Source organism: Coregonus clupeaformis, chromosome 39 (genome assembly GCF_020615455.1).
Source record: "Coregonus clupeaformis isolate EN_2021a chromosome 39, ASM2061545v1, whole genome shotgun sequence".
Classification (NCBI taxonomy): Eukaryota; Metazoa; Chordata; class Actinopteri; order Salmoniformes; family Salmonidae; genus Coregonus; species Coregonus clupeaformis.
Window position 1 is genome coordinate 2,059,983 of NC_059230.1, and position 21,820 is coordinate 2,081,802.

Genomic DNA, 21,820 nt, shown 5'->3' on the forward strand with positions numbered 1-21,820 from the left:
CTCACAGCTGTAATCACTGCCGGGGGGGTTATATTAGTGGTATCAAGATATATTAGTGTTTTATTTTTCATTGATCTTTTATTTTTAATGAATTTTTGACAATTAAATCCATTTTAATACAGTATTATATAGAGCCATTATTGCAAGGAACACCATTCCATTTCATATTACTCAAATGAACAGCAAACCTGGTTTAAAAAAACAGATAAAGCAACACCTCACGGCACAACGCCTCTCCCCTATTTGACCAAGAAAGTTTGTGTGTCTGTATTACATATGTAGGCTACATGTGCCTTTAAAATGTTTTATGTAGTTCTGTCCTTGAGCTGTTCTTGTCTATTAATGTTCTGTATTATTTCGTGTTTTGTGTGGAGCCCAGGAAGAGTAGCTGCTGCTTTTGCAACAGCTAATGGGGATCCTAATAAAATACCAAATCCCACTTTGTAACGCCATAAAATGTAAAGAAATCCAAAGGCGGTGTGGACTTTCTATATGGCATGTCATACTCTTTTTGGCCAGACAGCATCAGATACACTGGCAACGTATAGGAAGACAGAGGGGGCGCTGTTTCGCTCACTCGGATGCTTTCTCCAGTGAGATAGTTTCAGACATTTGTGAATTGAAAGAAAGTTGGCCGGTGCACAGTGCATTGTTCGATGCTGGAATCCTTTTGGATGAACGTGCTAAATTAACCTACTTTTTGAAGTGATTTGTTTTGACAATCAGATGAAAACATCATGACTGGTTGTGTTGATGGCACATTAAAAGAAAAATACATTTTTACAGTTATATTACGTGGGGCCTGCTTTTGCTGCAACACAATGTACAGATAATTTTGTATGGTGCAATAAACTATAAGGAGTACACATACAAAAAAACGTTGACCATTTAGGCTTGAAAAAAATAAACAAAAAAAACATGACATCTTAGAAATACTTTTAATTATTCTTTGTTTGATAAGTAGTATCAAATATCGATAACTGTGCACATTTTCCATAATTTTCGTCCTCATTATTCATTTAGAAAGTATACAGGACGGGACTTTTATTCTGAAGGATTACAAAAAGGACAGAAACACTTCGTGGACCATTATTATAACCAAACAAACGTTATAATGTCGTTGCAACTAAAGGCGTGAGTGTCAACATCGATGCAACGGTTGCAGGGTTACCGTTTCGTCGCCATTGCTGGGAACAAGCTGTTTATTTATAAAAAAAAATTTGACTTGAGGTTTTGAAAATGGAAATGTGTTCGGCTATCAGCAAGCCGACATTAGCTAGCTAGTACAGGGAGGAGGCGTCGTTTCGGAGGTTAGTGTGTGTGTGTGTGTTCACAAAGAAGAGAGGGAGAGACCCGGGGGGAGGAGAAGAACAACCCGCTAGCTAACGGGACCTAGTTTAGTTTGTCGACGGTACCACAGAACCTGCTGCCCTACGGACAGAGAGAGAGAGAGGGAATACCGAACCCAGATAGTTATGGCCATGTCGTTGATGCAGGCCTGCCGTAGTTTAGCCCTGTCTACATGGCTCCTGTCGTTTTGTTTCGTTCACCTCCTCTGTTTGGACTTCACCGTTGCCGAGAGAGAGGAATGGTACACAGCCTTCGTCAACATCACCTACGTAGACCCGGTCACCTCCGAAGTCCGGACGGAGAAAACTGAATGCGGCCGATACGGGGAACACTCGCTAAAACGCGAAGCAAAAGGAGTCGTGGTGCTTCCTTCTCTCTCCCGGGACAGACAAGCCTGTGATCCCGGTACTCGGTTCGCGGTTCCGGTCCAGGGCAGTGCGTGGATAGCCCTGATAGCCAGGGGAAACTGCACCTATAAAGACAAGATAAGACACGCGGCGAGCCAAAACGCCTCGGCCATCGTCATATTCAACGTTGGATCCAGCAACTCCAATGATACTATCACAATGCCACATTCAGGTATTGTCTAGCTAGCCAGATCGTCATATGATTTATCGGGTCACACAAGTGTGGAGTTGTTATGCATCGCTGAATTGCTTGCTAACGGCGATCATCCAGGGCGTGTGTGTTTATGTCTGTGTGTATGTAGCTAGCTATGTGTAGTTATGTCAAACCATCCTAGAACCCGGATCCAGACGGACTGGAATGGCCCCTGGCTGAGGAACCCAGTGCACTGGTGTGTGTCTGAGAGAGACCTGGAGCGTTTGATCCTGATTTCCAGAGATAATACTAACAGATCTCTGATTGTCAGTCTGCCAGTTATATAACTGCTATTATAGACGTGGGTGTATTGACATATGCTAGCGACTTCGCAAAGACGGAAGTTAAATACAATTCCATTTCAACTTACTGTGCCAGTGAGCAGGGGGGGGGAATTTGAGACAATATATGAGACACACACACAGCATTATCTACTCTCTACAGACACACTGCATTCTCTACAGACACACAGCATTCTCTACAGACACACAGCATTCTCTACAGACACACAGCATTATCTACTCTCTACAGACACACAGCATTCTCTACTCTCTACAGACACACTGCATTCTCTACAGACACGCAGCATTCTCTACTCTCTACAGACACGCAGCATTCTCTACAGACACGCAGCATTCTCTACTCTCTACAGACATGCAGCATTCTCTACTCTCTACAGACACGCAGCATTCTCACCCTACAACGCAGCATTCTCTACTCTCTAAACCCCAGCATTCTCTACTCTCTACAGGCACGCAGCATTCTCTACAGACCCACAGCATTCTCTACAGACTCACAGCATTCTCTACTCTAAGACCGCGCAGCATTCTCTACTCTCTACAGACACGCAGCATTCTCTACTCTCTACAGACACGCAGCATTCTCTACTCTGTACTGACACACAGCATTCTATACTCTCTACAGACACACAGCATTCTCTACTCTCTACAGACACACAGCATTCTCTACTCTCTACAGACACACTGCATTCTCTACAGACACGCAGCATTCTCTACTCTGTACTGACACGCACGCAGCATTCTCTACTCTGTACTGACACGCAGCATTCTCTACTCTCTACAGACACACAGCATTCTCTACTCTCTACAGACACACAGCATTCTCTACTCTCTACAGACACGCAGCATTCTCTACTCTACAGACACAGCATTCTCTCCTCTCTACAGACACCCCCAGCATTCTCTACTCTCTACAGACCCGCAGCATTCTCTACTCTCTACAAACACGCAGCATTCTCTACTCCTTGTACTGACAGCATTATCTACTCTCTACAGACACACAGCATTCTCTACTCTCTACAGTCACACAGCATTCTCTACTCTCTACAGGCGCTGGCATTCTCTGCTCTCTAGAGACACGCAGCATTCTCTACTCTCTACAGACACACAGCATTCTCTACTCTCTACAGACACACAGCATTCTCTACTCTCTACAGACGCACAGCATTCTCTACTCTGTACTGACACACAGCATTCTCTACTCTCTACAGACACGCAGCATTCTCTACTCTGTACAGACACGCAGCATTCTCTACTCTGTACTGACACACAGCATTCTCTACTCTCTACTGACACACAGCATTCTCTACTCTCTACAGACACACAGCATTCTCTACAGACACGCAGCATTCTCTACTCTCTTCAGACACACAGCATTCTCTACTCTGTACAGACACGCAGCATTCTCTACTCTCTACAGACACACAGCATTCTCTACCTCTCTACAGACCGCAGCATTCTCTACTCTCTACAGACACACAGCATTCTCTACAGACACCAGCATTCTCTACTCTGCACAGACGCGCATCTCTACTCTGTATACTGCACGCATTCTCTACTCTGTACCGACACGCTAGCATTCTCTACTCTGTACAGACACGCAGCATTCTCTACTCTGTACAGACACACAGCATTCTCTACTCTGTACAGACACACAGCATTCTCTACTCTGTACAGACACGCAGCATTCTCTACGCTGTACAGACACGCAGTATTCTCTACTCTCTACAGACACGCAGCATTCTCTACTCTGTACAGACACGCAGCATTCTCTACTCTGTACAGACACACAGCATTCTCTACAGACACACAGCATTCTCTACAGACACACAGCATTCTCTACAGACACACAGCATTCTCTACTCTCTACAGACACACAGCATTCTCTACTCTCTAACCACGGCTATTCTCTACTCTCTACAGACCCAGATTTCTCCTCTCTACAGCCTCGTAGCATTCTCTCTACTCTACAGATACGCAGCATTCTCTACTCTCTACAGACACGCTGCAATCTCTCTCTACAACGAGCATTCTCTACCTCTACAGACACACAGCATCCTCTCTCTACAGACTGCTTAGCATTCTCTCTCTCTACAGACACGCCGCATTCTCTTTATCTCTCTACAGACCACGCAGCATTCTCTACTCTCAGACACGCACTTGCATTCTCTACTCTCTACAGACCGCAGCAATCTCTACTCTCTACAGACAACGCCAGCATTCTCTTACTCTGCTTGTACGCCATATGCATTCTTACTACTCTCTACAGACACACAGCATTCTCCACCTCTGTACAGACCACGCAGCATTCTCTACTCTCTACAGACACGCAGCAATCTCTACTCTACAACACCAGCATTCTCTACAACACACAGCATTCTCTACTCTGTACAGACACGCAGCATTCTCTCCTCTCTACAGACACACAGCATTTCTCTCTCTACAGACCGCAGCATTCTAAACACACAACTCTACTCGTACACCCAGAATTCTCTACTCTGTCTGACTACGCAGCATTCTCTACTCTGTACTGACCACAGCATTCTCTACTCCCTACAGACCACGCTAGCATTCTCTACAGACACGCAGCATTCTCTACAACACACAGCATTCTCTACTCTCTGTACTGACACGCTTAGCATTCTCTACTCTGTGCTGACACGCAGCATTCTCTACTCTGTACAGACACGCAGCATTCTCTACTCTCTACAGACACGCAGCATTCTCTACTCTGTACTGACACGTAGCTTCTCTACTCTCTACAGACAACGCAGCAATCTCTACTCTCTACAGACACGCAGCATTCTCTCTCTGTACTGACACGCAGCATTCTCTACTCTCTACAGACACACAGCATTCTCTACCTCTCTACAGACACGCATTCTCTACTCTGTACTGACACGCAGCATTCTCTACTCTGTTACTGACACGCAGCATTCTCTACTCTCTACAGACACGCAGCATTTACTCTACAGAACACAGCATTCTCTCTCTCTACAGACACAGCATCTCTACTCTCTACAGACACGCAGCATTCTCTACTCTCTACAGACACGCAGCATTCTCTACTCTCTACAGACACGCAGCATTCTCTACTCTATACTGACACGCAGCATTCTCTACTCTGTACTGACACGCAGCATTCTCTACTCTCTACAGACCACGATTCTCTATCTCTACAGACACGCAGCATTCTCTACTCTATACTGACACTGCAGCTTCTCTACTCTCTACAGACACGCAGCATTCTCTACTCTCTACAGACACGCAGCATTCTCTACTCTATACTGACACGCAGCATTCTCTACTCTGTACAGATCACGCAGCATTCTCTACTCTGTTACAGACACGCAACATTCTCCTCTCTACAGACACGCAGCATTCTCTACTCTGTACTGACACGCATTCTCTATCTACAGACACGCAGCATTCTCTACTCTGTACTGACACGCAGCATTCTCTACTCTGTACTGACACGCAGCATTCTCTACTCTGTACTGACACGCAGCATTCTCTACTCTCTACAGACACGCATTCTCTACTCTGTACAGACACGCAGCATTCTCTGCTCTCTACAGACACGCAACATCTCTACTCTCTACAGACACGCAGGCATTCTCTACTCTCTCTACAGACACGCAGCATTCTCTACTCTCTACAGACACGCAGCATTCTCTACTCTCTACAGACACGCAGCATTCTCCTATACTCTCTACAGACACGCAGCATTCTCTACTCTGTACTGACACGCAGCATTCTCTACCTCTGTACAGACACGCAGCATTCTCTACTCCTGCTACAGACACGCAGCATTCTCTACTGTACAGACACGCAGCATTCTCTCTCTCTACAGACACGCAGCATTCTCTACTCTCTCTACAGACACGCAGCATCTACTACTCTACAGACACGCAGCATTCTCTTACTCTCTACAGACACGCAGCATTCTCTCTACTCTACAGACACGCAGCATTCTCTACTCTCTACAGACACGCAGCATTCTCTACTCTCTACAGACACGCAGCATTCTCTACTCTCTACAGACACGCAGCATTCTCTACTCTCTACAGACACGCAGCATTCTCTACTCTCTACAGACACGCAGCATTCTCTACGCTGTACTGACACGCAGCATTCTCTACTCTGTACTGACACGCAGCATTCTCTACTCTCTACAGACACACAGCATTCTCTACTCTCTACAGACACGCAGCATTCTCTACTCTCTACAGACACACAGCATTCTCTACTCTCTACAGACACGCAGCATTCTCTACTCTGTACTGACACGCAGCATTCTCTACTCTGTACAGACACGCAGCATTCTCTACTCTCTACAGACACGCAGCATTCTCTACTCTCTACAGACACGCAGCATTCTCTACGCTGTACTGACACGCAGCATTCTCTACTCTATACTGACACGCAGCATTCTCTACTCTCTACAGACACGCAGCATTCTCTACTCTCTACAGACACGCAGCATTCTCTACTCTCTACAGACACGCAGCATTCTCTACTCTCTACAGACACGCAGCATTCTCTACTCTGTACTGACACGCAGCATTCTCTACTCTCTACAGACACACAGCATTCTCTACTCTCTACAGACACGCAGCAATCTCTACTCTGTACTGACACGCAGCATTCTCTACTCTCTACAGACACACAGCATTCTCTACTCTCTACAGACACGCAGCATTCTCTACTCTCTACAGACACGCAGCAATCTCTACTCTGTACTGACACGCAGCATTCTCTACTCTCTACAGACACGCAGCATTCTCTACTCTCTACAGACACGCAGCATTCTCTACAGACACACAGCATTCTCTACGCTGTACTGACACGCAGCATTCTCTACTCTATACTGACACGCAGCAATCTCTACTCTGTACTGACACGCAGCATTCTCTACTCTCTACAGACACACAGCATTCTCTACTCTCTACAGACACGCAGCATTCTCTACTCTCTACAGACACGCAGCAATCTCTACTCTGTACTGACACGCAGCATTCTCTACTCTCTACAGACACACAGCATTCTCTACTCTCTACAGACACGCAGCATTCTCTACTCTGTACTGACACACAGCATTCTCTACTCTGTACAGACACGCAGCATTCTCTACTCTGTACTGACACGCAGCATTCTCTACTCTGTACTGACACGCAGCATTCTCTACTCTGTACTGACACGCAGCATTCTCTACTCTCTACAGACACGCAGCATTCTCTACAGACACACAGCATTCTCTACTCTCTACAGACACGCAGCATTCTCTACTCTCTACAGACACGCAGCATTCTCTACAGACACACAGCATTCTCTACTCTCTACAGACACACAGCATTCTCTACTCTATACTGACACACAGCATTCTCTACTCTCTACAGACACGCAGGGGGGGGTCTCTCCTTTCCTCTGAGGAAGGAGGGGGTCGGGGAGGGGGGGTCTCTCCTTCCCCCCTGAGGAAGGGAGGGGGGTCGGGGAGGGGGTCTCTCCTTCCCCCTGAGGAAGGGGGGGGTCGGGGGAGGGGGTCTCCTTCCTGTGGAAGGAGGGGGGTCGGGGAGGGGGGGTCTCTCCTTCCCCCTGAGGAGAAGGGGGTCGGGGAGGGGGGGTCTCCTTCCCCTGAGGAAGGAGGGGGTCGGGGAGGGGGGGTCTCCTTCCCCCTGAGGAAGGAGGGGGGTCGGGGAGGGGGGTCTCTCCTTCCCCCTGAGGAAGGGGGGGCGGGGGAGGGGGTCTCTCCTTCCCCCTGAGGAAGGGGGGGGGTCGGGGAGGGGGTCTCTCTCTCCTTTCCTCTGGTCAGTCTTCCACCTAATTGCGAAACTCGTCAAGCCGTATCCACATCTGCCTCATGCACAAATTCATGTTTCTACGATCAGAGAGTGAAATATTCGTCGATATTAAAAGACACGGCGAGCTGCTAATAATAATAATAATAATAAAAATACTAAAATAAATCTTGGTCGACCGAGAGTTGTCCTGTTTCTTTCGGACCAATCGATTTGGTCGAAATGTTTTAAACTTTTTTCTTTTTCCATATATAGACAGACACACCCTGTGTGTTTTGAATAAAATCAAACTACGTATGCACGGAGTTTGTCTGATGCTTTAAGCACGCTGTTTGATTAAATAATGAAGACACACAAATGACTCAAGAAAGAGCCCGATGGTCACGCTGTGTTTAAAAACAAAATGACAAGCGAGTGCCTGTGTGACAGGCGCATGTTGTCTCGCTCTCCAAAAGGCACCACAGCAAAGCAAGTGATTATTGCGCTGTCCTTGCTGAAGCTGCAACATAATTTCAGCCATTTTAGTTTCATAATCACATCGATCAATTGGTTATAACAAACTCCGAACACCGTGACATCAAAAAAATGGATGCGGAGGGCGTGAAAAAGAAACTGGAAATGGGCGAATGTTTACTGGTTGCTCAGGAGGGAAAGGGGAAGTCAGATATTGTGGAAGACGTTTGACTTAGTTGTGGAAACTACTGCAGATAAAGAAAAAGGAGGATTATAGGAGCAAGCGTTGTGAGTATTATGTGTGCCAAACAGTTGCTGTTAGATTACAATATTATTATTTTTTCTGACCATTTGAAACAGTGTTAACAACACTAAATAAGTCTCTGTTCTAATTTTAAAAAAGAATTTGGGTCATGTAGTGTATGTGAACACCTCGTCAAACATCTCCTTCCAAAATCATGGGCATTAATATGGAGTTGGTCCCCCCCTTTGCTGCTATAACAGCCTCCACTCTTCTGGGAAGGCTTTCCACTAGATGTTGGAACATTGCACCTAAATACTCTCAGACCATGAGAAACAAGATTCTCTGATCTGATGAAACCAAGATTGAACTCTTTGGCCTGAATGTCAAGCGTCACGTCTGGAGGAAACCTGGCACCATCCCTACGGTGAAGCATGGTGGTGGCAGCATCATGCTGTTGGATGTTTTTCAGCGGCAGGGACTGGGAGGCGAGTCAGGATGGAGGGAAAGATGAACGGAGCAAAGTACAGAGCGATCCTTGATGATAACCTGCTCAGGACCTCAGACTGGGGCGAAGGTTCACCTTCCAACAGGACAAAGACCCTAAGCACACAGCCAAGACAACACAGGAGTGGCTTCGGGACAAGTCTCTGAATGTCCTTGAGTGGCCCATCCAGAGCCCGGACTTGAACCCGATCGAACATCTCTGGAGAGACCTGAAAATAGCTGTCCAGTGACGCTCCACATCCAACCTGAAAGAGCTTGAGAGGATCTGCAGAGAAGAATGGGAGAAACTCCCCAAATACAGGTGTGCCAAGCTTGTAGCAGGTAGCTTAGTGGTTAAGAGTGTTGTGCCAGTAACCGAGAGGTCGCTGGTTCTAATCCCCGAGCCGACTAGGTGAAAAATCTGTCTGTGCCCTTGAGCAAGGCACTTAACCCTAATTGCTGGTGTAAGTCGCTCTGGATAAGAGCGTCTGCTAAATGACTAAAATGTAAAATGTAAATGTTGTAGCGCCATACCCAAGAAGACTCAAGGCTGTAATCGCTGCCAAAGGTGCTTCAACAAAGTACTGAGTAGTTGGTCTGAATACTTACGTAAATGTAATATTTCTGTTTTTATTTTTATTTTAAATTTGCAAAAACTTCTAAAAACCTGTTTTTGCTTTGTCATTATGGTGTTTTGTGTGTAGTTTGATGAGTAAAAAAACCCAATATAATCAATTTTAGAATAAGGCTGTAACATAAGAAAATCTGGAAAAAAGTAAAGGGTTCTGAATACTTTCCGAATGTACTGTATAGTGTATGCATGTATGTATGTCCATCTCACACACACGCATTCATTCAGTCCAGTTTATTAGGTACACCCATCTAGTACAGATTCGGACCCCTCTTTGCCTCCAGAACAGCAAGAATTCTTTGGGGCATGAAATGTTGCTCAATTGGTATCTAGAGACCTAACGTGTGCCAGGAAAACATTCCCCACACCATTACACCACCGCCACCACCAGCCTGTACCGTTGACACCAGGCATGATGGGGCCATGGACTCATGCTGCATACACCAAAATCCTGACTCTGCCATCAGCATGACGCAACAGGAACCGGGTTTCGTCGGACCAGGCGATGTTTTTCCACTCCTCAGTTGTCCAGTGGTGATCACATGCCCACTGGAGCCGCTTCTTCTTGTTTTTAGCTGATAGGAGTGGAACCCGGTGTGGTCGTCTGCTGCAATAGCCCGTCCGTGACAAGGACTGACGAGTTGTGCTTTCCGAGATACCGTTCTGCACACCACTGTTGTACTGCGTAGTTATTTGTCTGTTTGTGGCCCGCCTGTTAGCTTGCACGATTCTTGCCATTCTCCTTCGACCTCTCATCAACGAGCTGTTTACGCCCACAGGACTGCCGCTGACTGGATGTTTTTTTGTTTGTCGCACCATTCTCAGTAAACCCTAGACACTGTAGTACGTTTAAAAGTCCAGGAAGACGGACGTTTCTGAGATACTGGATACGGCGCGCATGGCACCGTCGATCACACCAGGCTCAAAGTCTCTTAGGTCACTCGTTTAGCCCATTCTAACCTTCAATCCAACAGTAACTGAATGCCTTGATGCCTGTCTGCCTGCTTTATATAGCAAGCCACGGCCACGTGACTCACTGTCTGTAGGAGTGATCCATTTTCGTGAACGGGGAGGTGTACCTAATAAACTGGCCACTGTATGTGTGTAAACACACACACACACACACACACACACACAGAAAGGCCTGTTATCAGAGTGTGTTCTCTCTATCTGGTCTGGGGAGCAATAAATAGCTGTGTGTGTGTGTGTGTGTGTGTGTGTGTGTGTTCAGCGATAAGTGTTGAGTAGTCCAGGCCCCCAGGAATACACCTGGAACATTCCGTACGGCATTCCTGACGTTCCGTAGTGGTGGAGTCAGGAATTTCACAATGGCCCCGTCGCACTCCTTATTCCTGTCAATAGAGAAAGTAAAGAGGTTTATGTTAGGATGGAACACTCAGGAGTTCTGTTTACAGTCCCAGTGTTCTTAGAATCTATGTGGAGGTTCTAAGAGTCAGGTCCCAGACAGTCACATGGCTTCTTCTCCTGCCTAGGGAAGTCTCTCAAATTCAAATTCAAGCTGCTTTATTGGCATGAAAAACATTTGCGTTAATATTGCCAAAGCAACAATGTATACAATATACATTGTAATAAAATAATAAAGATAAATATCTCTCTCACTCTCTCTCTCACACGCACACACACACACACACACACACACACACACACACACACACACACACACAGAGAGAGGCAGAGAGTCTGTTTTATTTGTATTCCTGTCCTAAAATCTCCCCTCCCTCCCTCTCAGGTGTGGGTGACGTGGTCGCCATCATGATCCCCGAGCCTAAAGGTCGTGAAGTCGCTGCTCTGCTAGAGCAGAACGTCACGGTAACCATGCACATCACCATAGGAACGCGTAACCTCCAGAAGTACGTGAGCAGGACCTCGGTGGTGTTCGTCTCCATCTCCTTCATCATCCTGATGATCATCTCTCTGGCCTGGCTAGTCTTCTACTACATACAGAGGTTTAGATACGCCAACGCACGAGATCGCAACCAGGTACACACACACACACACAGGGCTGGCACAATTACCGTATAATCGATGGTTATGGATGAAGACCGTCATGAAAATATATAATAACCGTCATCACTGGAGAAACTAAATGGAACTAACAGCTGCCTGAAGACGGGATGGCCGGGCGTTTTTTGTTCAGTTGAGTCCGTTTCTGACTCTTTAACAACGACATGAATCTTTGTTGCTCCTTGTTTGAAACAAGCGAGGTGTTGTAGCGGAACGAGACTTTGGTTGCCTAGGCAACGCCCCCCCCACCCACAATGCAGCAGCTCACGTAGAATGAATAGAACGGGCTTGGAAACCTCAAATCCTGTCAATTTGACTGGTGAACTCGTGAGTGCACTAGCAATGGCTGCCTGGTATTGTGATGTAATCATTTCCATGGTAATGTAGAATGTTCATTCAAAAGATGCTAAGCGATGTGGCTCATGCAAAGGAATGTACAGTTGAAGTCGGAAGTTTACATACACCTTAGCCAAATGCATTTAAACTCAGTTTTTCCACAATTCCTGACATTTAATCCTAGTAAATATTCCCTGTTTTAGGTCAGTTAGGATCACCACTTTTATTTTAAGAATGTGAAATGTCAGAATAATAGTAGAGAGAATGATTTATTTCAGCTTTTTATTTCTTTCATCACATTCCCAGTGGGTCAGAAGTTTACATTCACTCAATTAGTATTTGGTAGCATTGCCTTTAAATTGTTTAACTTGGGTCAAACGTTTCGGGTAGCCTTCCACAAGCTTCCCACAATAAGTTGGGTGAATTTTGGCCCATTCCTCCAGACAGAGCTGGTGTAACTGAGTCAGGTTTGTAGGCTTCCTTGCTCGCACACGCTTTTTCAGTTCTGCCCACACATTTTCTATAGGATTGAGGTCAGGGCTTTGTGATGGCCACTCCAATACCTTGATTTTGTTGTCCTTAAGCCATTTTGCTACAACTTTGGAAGTATGCTTGGGGTCATTGTCCATTTGGAAGACCCATTTGTGACCAAGCTTTAACTTCCTGACTGATGTCTTGAGATGTTGCTTCAATATATCCACATAATTTTCCTTCCTCATGATGCCATCTATTTTGTGAAGTGCACCAGTCCCTCCCGCAGCAAAGCACCCCCACAGCATGATGCTGCCACCCCCGTGCTTCACGGTTGGGATGGTGTTCTTCGGCTTGCAAGCATCCCCCTTTTTCCTCCAAACATAACGATGGTCATTATGGCCAAACAGTTCTATTTTTGTTTCATCAGACCAGAGGACATTTCTCCAAAAAGTACGATCTTCGTCCCCATGTGCAGTTGCAAACCATAGTCTGGCTTTTTTATGGCGGTTCTGGAGCAGTGGCTTCTTCCTTGCTGAGCGGCCTTTCAGGTTATGTCGATATAGGACTCGTTTTACTGTGGATATAGATACTTTTGTACCTGTTTCCTCCAGCATCTTTACAAGATCCTTTGCTGTTGTTCTGGGATTGATTTGCACTTTTCGCACCAAAGTACATTCATCTCTAGGAGACAGAACACATCTCCTTCCTGAGCGGTATGACGGCTGCGTGGTCCCATGGTGTTTATACTTGCGTACTATTGTTTGTACAGATGAACGTGTACCTTCAGGCGTTTAGAAATTGCTCCCAAGGATGAACCAGACTTGTGGAGGTCTACAATTATTTTTCTGATGTCTTGGCTGATTTCTTTTGATTTTCCCATGATGTCAAGCAAAGAGGCACTGAGTTTGAATGTAGGCCTTGAAATACATCCACAGGTACACAATTTGTAAGTCGCTCTGAATAAGTGATGACGTAAATGTAAATGTACACCTCCAATTGACTCAAATTATGTCAATTAGCCTATCAGAAGCTTCTAAAGCCATGACATCATTTTCTGTAATTTTCCAAGCTGTTTAAAGGCACAGTCAACTTAGTGTATGTAAACTTCTGACCCACTGGAATTGTGATACAGTGAATTATAAGTGAAATAATCTCTCTGTAGACCTGCCTCTAGGTCCCGTGTAGCTCAGTTGGTAGAGCATGGCGCTTGCAACGCTAGGGTTGTGGGTTCGATTCCCACGGGGGGCCAGTATGAAAGAAAAAGAAATGTATGCACTCACTAACTGTAAGTTGCTCTGGATAAGAGCATCTACTAAATGACAAAAATGTAAAATGTATACAATTGTTGGAAAAATGTCATGCACAAAGTAGATGTCCTAACCGACTTGCCAAAACTATAGTTTGTTAACAAGACATTTGTGGAGTGGTTTGAAAAACTAGTTTTAATGACTCCAACCTAAGTGTATGTAAACTTCCGACTGGAACGTCAGTTGAGTTGAATCGACAAATCACAACACATATTGATAGGGTACACTTCCTGCTTTTACTTCCTGCTTTGCTTCTATGGTTACACTCGCAATGGCCGCCAGTCCACCCGTTATGCCGTCATAGACTTGAATGGGGACGCCGTTCTATTCATTCTATATATTTATGGCAGCACATGCAGAGCGGAGGAGAGGGGAAATGTGCGTATTTTTTTGCTATTCGAACGGGTATATTATGTAGACAGTGGTCATTTGGCTCCAAAAATCCAACATTCCATGGCCGTCACAGCCCCACACACACACACACACACACACACACACGTTCAGATACGCCCATGCATAAGACCACATTCAGATACTCACACACACTGCTGAAAACGGGTACAGTTCAGTAACACAAGACCACAACTTGTTGCAGACATGGCATACATTTCACTGTTTTTTGTTTATAGATTTTTAAGGACTAACCCCCCCCATTGTCTCACGTCAGCTAGCGCGACGGCCTTCTGCGCTGATCTGTCTGATAACTCGCGAACACTCATGGGAATAGCTCAAAAGATTATCCGGCTACAATATGCTGTCCTAACATTCAAAGATGTTACCACGGTGACATCGTCCACTGAAACCCCCTTTCATCCTCAATAGAGTCAGTTAACCTGACCCAAAACTATAAACCTGTAGCTAATATTGACGTTTTTTTTTCATGAGCAAGTCTTCACTACCTAATTCTACGTCTAGTTAAGGTGATTTGTGGTTATGACATTCGAAATGTGCAAAGTTTATCTCGCTTAAACTCTCTACCTAGCTAGTGTCTGCTGGCTGGTTTAACCAGTCTCTCAAATCAATCTATATGAAACGAAAGACAGGGATGCGAACAACGCCAGTTCACGCGCACGCAATGCTGAATACTCCTTCTAGCTAGCTAACTAGTGTAGCGGAACTCTAGCTGACAGCTCTCTGTGATGTCATCACGTTGGCCAAATGTTGCAAAGTGGCAAGGCACAGTCCCAGCTGTCAGTCCAGATACAATAATACTATATATTATATATACAGTCCCAGCTGTCAATCCAGATACAATAATACTATATATTATATATACAGTCCCAGCTGTCAATCCAGATACAATAATACTATATATTATATATACAGTCCCAGCTGTCAATCCAGATACAATAATACTATATATTATATATACAGTCCCAGCTGTCAATCCAGATACAATAATACTATATATTATATACAGTCCCAACTGTCAGTCCAGATACAATAATACTATATATTATATATACAGTCCCAGCTGTCAATCCAGATACAATAATACTATATATTATATACAGTCCCAGCTGTCAGTCCAGATACAATAATACTATATATTATATACAGTCCCAGCTGTCAGTCCAGATACAATAATACTATATATTATATACAGTCCCAGCTGTCAGTCCAGATACAATAATACTATATATTATATATACAGTCCCAGCTGTCAGTCCAGATACAATAATACTATATATTATATATACAGTCCCAGCTGTCAGTCCAGATACAATAATACTATATATTATATATACAGTCCCAGCTGTCAGTCCAGATACAATAATACTATATATTATATATACAGTCCCAGCTGTCAGTCCAGATACAATAATACTATATATTATATATACAGTCCCAGCTGTCAGTCCAGATACAATAATACTATATATTATATATACAGTCCCAGCTGTCAGTCCAGATACAATAATACTATATATTATATATACAGTCCCAGCTGTCAATCCAGATACAATAATATTATATACAGTCCCAGCTGTCAGTCCAGATACAATAATACTATTTATTATATATACAGTCCCAGCTGTCAATCCAGATACAATAATACTATATATTATATACAGTCCCAGCTGTCAGTCCAGATACAATAATACTATATATTATATACAGTCCCAGCTGTCAATCCAGATACAATAATATTATATACAGTCCCAGCTGTCAGTCCAGATACAATAATACTATATATTATATATACAGTCCCAGCTGGCAGTCCAGATACAATAATACTATATATTATATACAGTCCCAGCTGTCAATCCAGATACAATAATATTATATACAGTCCCAGCTGTCAGTCCAGATACAATAATACTATTTATTATATATACAGTCCCAGCTGTCAGTCCAGATACAATAATACTATATATTATATATACAGTCCCAGCTGGCAGTCCAGATACAATAATACTATATATTATATACAGTCCCAGCTGTCAATCCAGATACAATAATATTATATACAGTCCCAGCTGTCAGTCCAGATACAATAATACTATTTATTATATATACAGTCCCAGCTGTCAATCCAGATACAATAATACTATATATTATATACAGTCCCAGCTGTCAGTCCAGATACAATAATACTATATATTATATATACAGTCCCAGCTGTCAATCCAGATACAATAATACTATATATTATATACAGTCCCAGCTGTCAGTCCCAGATACAATAATACTATATATTATATATACAGTCCCAGCTGTCAGTCCAGATACAATAATACTATATACAGTCCCAGCTGTCAGTCCAGATACAATAATATTATATACAGTCCCAGCTGTCAATCCAGATACAATAATACTATATATTATATATACAGTCCCAGCTGTCAATCCAGATACAATAATACTATATATTATATACAGTCCCAGCTGTCAGTCCAGATACAATAATACTATATATTATATATACAGTCCCAGCTGGCAGTCCAGATACAATAATACTATATATTATATACAGTCCCAGCTGTCAGTCCAGATACAATAATACTATATATTATATATACAGTCCCAGCTGTCAATCCAGATACAATAATACTATATATTATATATACAGTCCCAGCTGTCAATCCAGATACAATAATACTATATATTTTATATACAGTCCCAACTGTCAGTCCAGATACAATAATACTATATATTATATACAGTCCCAACTGTCAGTCCAGATACAATAATACTGTATATTATATATACAGTCCCAGCTGTCAATCGAGATACAATAATACTATATATTATATATACAGTCCCAGCTGTCAATCCAGATACAATAATACTATATATTAAATACAGTCCCAGCTGTCAGTCCAGATACAATAATATTATATACAGTCCCAGCTGTCAGTCCAGATACAATAATATTATATACAGTCCCAGCTGTCAGTCCAGATACAATAATATTATATACAGTCCCAGCTGTCAGTCCAGATACAATAATATTATATACAGTCCCAGCTGTCAGTCCAGATACAATAATATTATATACAGTCCCAGCTGTCAATCCATATACAATAATATTATATACAGTCCCAGCTGTCAGTCCAGATACAATAATATTATATACAGTCCCAGCTGTCAGTCCAGATACAATAATATTATATACAGTCCCAGCTGTCAGTCCAGATACAATAATATTATATACAGTCCCAGCTGTCAGTCCAGATACAATAATAGTATATACAGTCCCAGCTGTCAGTCCAGATACAATAATATTATATACAGTCCCAGCTGTCAGTCCAGATACAATAGTATATACAGTCCCAGCTGTCAGTCCAGATACAATAATATTATATACAGTCCCAGCTGTCAGTCCAGATACAATAATATTATATACAGTCCCAGCTGTCAGTCCAGATACAATAATACTATATATTATATATACAGTCCCAGCTGTCAGTCCAGATACAATAATACTATATATTATATATACAGTCCCAGCTGTCAGTCCAGATACAATAATACTATATATTATATATACAGTCCCAGCTGTCAGTCCAGATACAATAATACTATATATTATATATACAGTCCCAGCTGTCAGTCCAGATACAATAATACTATATATTATATATACAGTCCCAGCTGTCAGTCCAGATACAATAATATTATATACAGTCCCAGCTGTCAGTCCAGATACAATAATACTATATATTATATATACAGTCCCAGCTGTCAGTCCAGATACAATAATACTATATATTATATATACAGTCCCAGCTGTCAGTCCAGATACAATAATACTATATATTATATATACAGTCCCAGCTGTCAGTCCAGATACAATAATACTATATATTATATATACAGTCCCAGCTGTCAGTCCAGATACAATAATACTATATATTATATATACAGTCCCAGCTGTCAGTCCAGATACAATAATACTATATATTATATATACAGTCCCAGCTGTCAGTCCAGATACAATAATACTATATATTATATATACAGTCCCAGCTGTCAGTCCAGATACAATAATACTATATATTATATATACAGTCCCAGCTGTCAGTCCAGATACAATAATACTATATATTATATATACAGTCCCAGCTGTCAGTCCAGATACAATAATACTATATATTATATATACAGTCCCAGCTGTCAGTCCAGATACAATAATACTATATATTATATATACAGTCCCAGCTGTCAGTCCAGATACAATAATACTATATATTATATATACAGTCCCAGCTGTCAGTCCAGATACAATAATACTATATATTATATATACAGTCCCAGCTGTCAGTCAGATACAATAATATTATATACAGTCCCAGCTGTCAGTCCAGATACAATAATATTATATACAGTCCCAGCTGTCAGTCAGATACAATAATACTATATATTATATATACAGTCCCAGCTGTCAGTCCAGATACAATAATACTATATATTATATATACAGTCCCAGCTGTCAGTCCAGATACAATAATATTATATACAGTCCCAGCTGTCAGTCAGATACAATAATACTATATATTATATATACAGTCCCAGCTGTCAGTCCAGATACAATAATACTATATATTATATACAGTCCCAGCTGTCAGTCCAGATACAATAATATTATATACAGTCCCAGCTGTCAGTCAGATACAATAATACTATATATTATATATACAGTCCCAGCTGTCAGTCCAGATACAATAATACTATATATTATATATACAGTCCCAGCTGTCAGTCCAGATACAATAATACTATATATTATATATACAGTCCCAGCTGTCAGTCCAGATACAATAATACTATATATTATATACAGTCCCAGCTGTCAGTCCAGATACAATAATACTATATATTATATACAGTCCCAGCTGTCAGTCCAGATACAATAATATTATATATTATATACAGTCCCAGCTGTCAGTCCAGATACAATAATACTATATATTATATATACAGTCCCAGCTGTCAGTCCAGATACAATAATACTATATATTATATATACAGTCCCAGCTGTCAGTCAGATACAATAATATTATATACAGTCCCAGCTGTCAGTCCAGATACAATAATACTATATATTATATATACAGTCCCAGCTGTCAGTCCAAATACAATAATATTATATACAGTCCCAGCTGTCAGTCCAAATACAATAATATTATATACAGTCCCAGCTGTCAGTCAGATACAATAATACTATATATTATATATACAGTCCCAGCTGTCAGTCCAGATACAATAATACTATATATTATATACAGTCCCAGCTGTCAGTCCAGATACAATAATACTATATATTATATACAGTCCCAGCTGTCAGTCCAGATACAATAATATTATATATTATATACAGTCCCAGCTGTCAGTCCAGATACAATAATACTATATATTATATATACAGTCCCAGCTGTCAGTCCAGATACAATAATACTATATATTATATATACAGTCCCAGCTGTCAGTCAGATACAATAATATTATATACAGTCCCAGCTGTCAGTCCAGATACAATAATACTATATATTATATATACAGTCCCAGCTGTCAGTCCAAATACAATAATATTATATACAGTCCCAGCTGTCAGTCCAAATACAATAATATTATATACAGTCCCAGCTGTCAGTCCAGATACAATAATACTATATATTATATATACAGTCCCAGCTGTCAGTCCAAATACAATAATATTATATACAGTCCCAGCTGTCAGTCCAAATACAATAATATTATATATTATATACAGTCCCAGCTGTCAGTCCAGATACAATAATACTATATATTATATACAGTCCCAGCTGTCAATCCAGATACAATAATACTATATATTATATACAGTCCCAGCTGTCAATCCAGATACAATAATACTATATATTATATACAGTCCCAGCTGTCAATCCAGATACAATAATACTATATATTATATATACAGTCCCAGCTGTCAGTCCAGATACAATAATACTATATATTATATACAGTCCCAGCTGTCAATCCAGATACAATAATACTATATATTATATATACAGTCCCAGCTGTCAGTCCAGATACAATAATACTATATATTATATACAGTCCCAGCTGTCAATCCAGATACAATAATACTATATATTATATATACAGTCCCAGCTGTCAGTCCAGATACAATAATACTATATATTATATATACAGTCCCAGCTGTCAATCCAGATACAATAATACTATATATTATATATACAGTCCCAGCTGTCAATCCAGATACAATAATACTATATATTATATACAGTCCCAGCTGTCAGTCCAGATACAATAATACTATATATTATATACAGTCCCAGCTGTCAATCCAGATACAATAATATTATATACAGTCCCAGCTGTCAGTCCAGATACAATAATATTATATACAGTCCCAGCTGTCAGTCCAGATACAATAATATTATATACAGTCCCAGCTGTCAATCCAGATACAATAATACTATATATTATATACAGTCCCAGCTGTCAGTCCAGATACAATAATACTATATATTATATACAGTCCCAGCTGTCAGTCCAGATACAATAATATTATATACAGTCCCAGCTGTCAGTCCAGATACAATAATATTATATACAGTCCCAGCTGTCAGTCCAGATACAATAATATTATATACAGTCCCAGCTGTCAGTCCAGATACAATAATATTATATACAGTCCCAGCTGTCAATCCAGATACAATAATACTATATATTATATACAGTCCCAGCTGTCAGTCCAGATACAATAATACTATATATTATATACAGTCCCAGCTGTCAATCCAGATACAATAATATTATATACAGTCCCAGCTGTCAGTCCAGATACAATAATATTATATACAGTCCCAGCTGTCAGTCCAGATACAATAATATTATATACAGTCCCAGCTGTCAGTCCAGATACAATAATACTATATATTATATACAGTCCCAGCTGTCAGTCCAGATACAATAATATTATATACAGTCCCAGCTGTCAGTCCAGATACAATAATATTATATACAGTCCCAGCTGTCAGTCCAGATACAATAATATTATATACAGTCCCAGCTGTCAGTCCAGATACAATAATATTATATACAGTCCCAGCTGTCAGTCCAGATACAATAATATTATATACAGTCCCAGCTGTCAGTCCAAATACAATAATATTATATACAGTCCCAGCCGTCAGTCCAGATACAATAATATTATATATTATATATACAGTCCCAGCTGTCAGTCCAGATACAATAATATTATATACAGTCCCAGCTGTCAGTCCAGATACAATAATATTATATACAGTCCCAGCTGTCAGTCCAGATACAATAATACTATATATTATATATACAGTCCCAGCTGTCAG

The 21,820-nt window shown here is 41.6% G+C and overlaps 1 protein-coding gene across 1 annotated transcript in view; it reads left to right on the forward strand.

Annotated features, from left to right (window-relative positions):
* The first annotated feature begins 1,003 nt into the window (after window positions 1-1,003).
* Window positions 1,004-21,820, forward strand: part of LOC121554460 (RING finger protein 150) — a 33,877-nt gene continuing 13,060 nt past the window's right edge. The window contains exons 1-2 of the mRNA XM_045211782.1: window positions 1,004-1,929; window positions 11,609-11,859. Of these exons, the coding sequence (XP_045067717.1) occupies window positions 1,476-1,929; window positions 11,609-11,859 (705 nt within the window). The 5' untranslated portion in view covers window positions 1,004-1,475. The remainder of the gene's footprint in view (window positions 1,930-11,608; window positions 11,860-21,820) is intronic.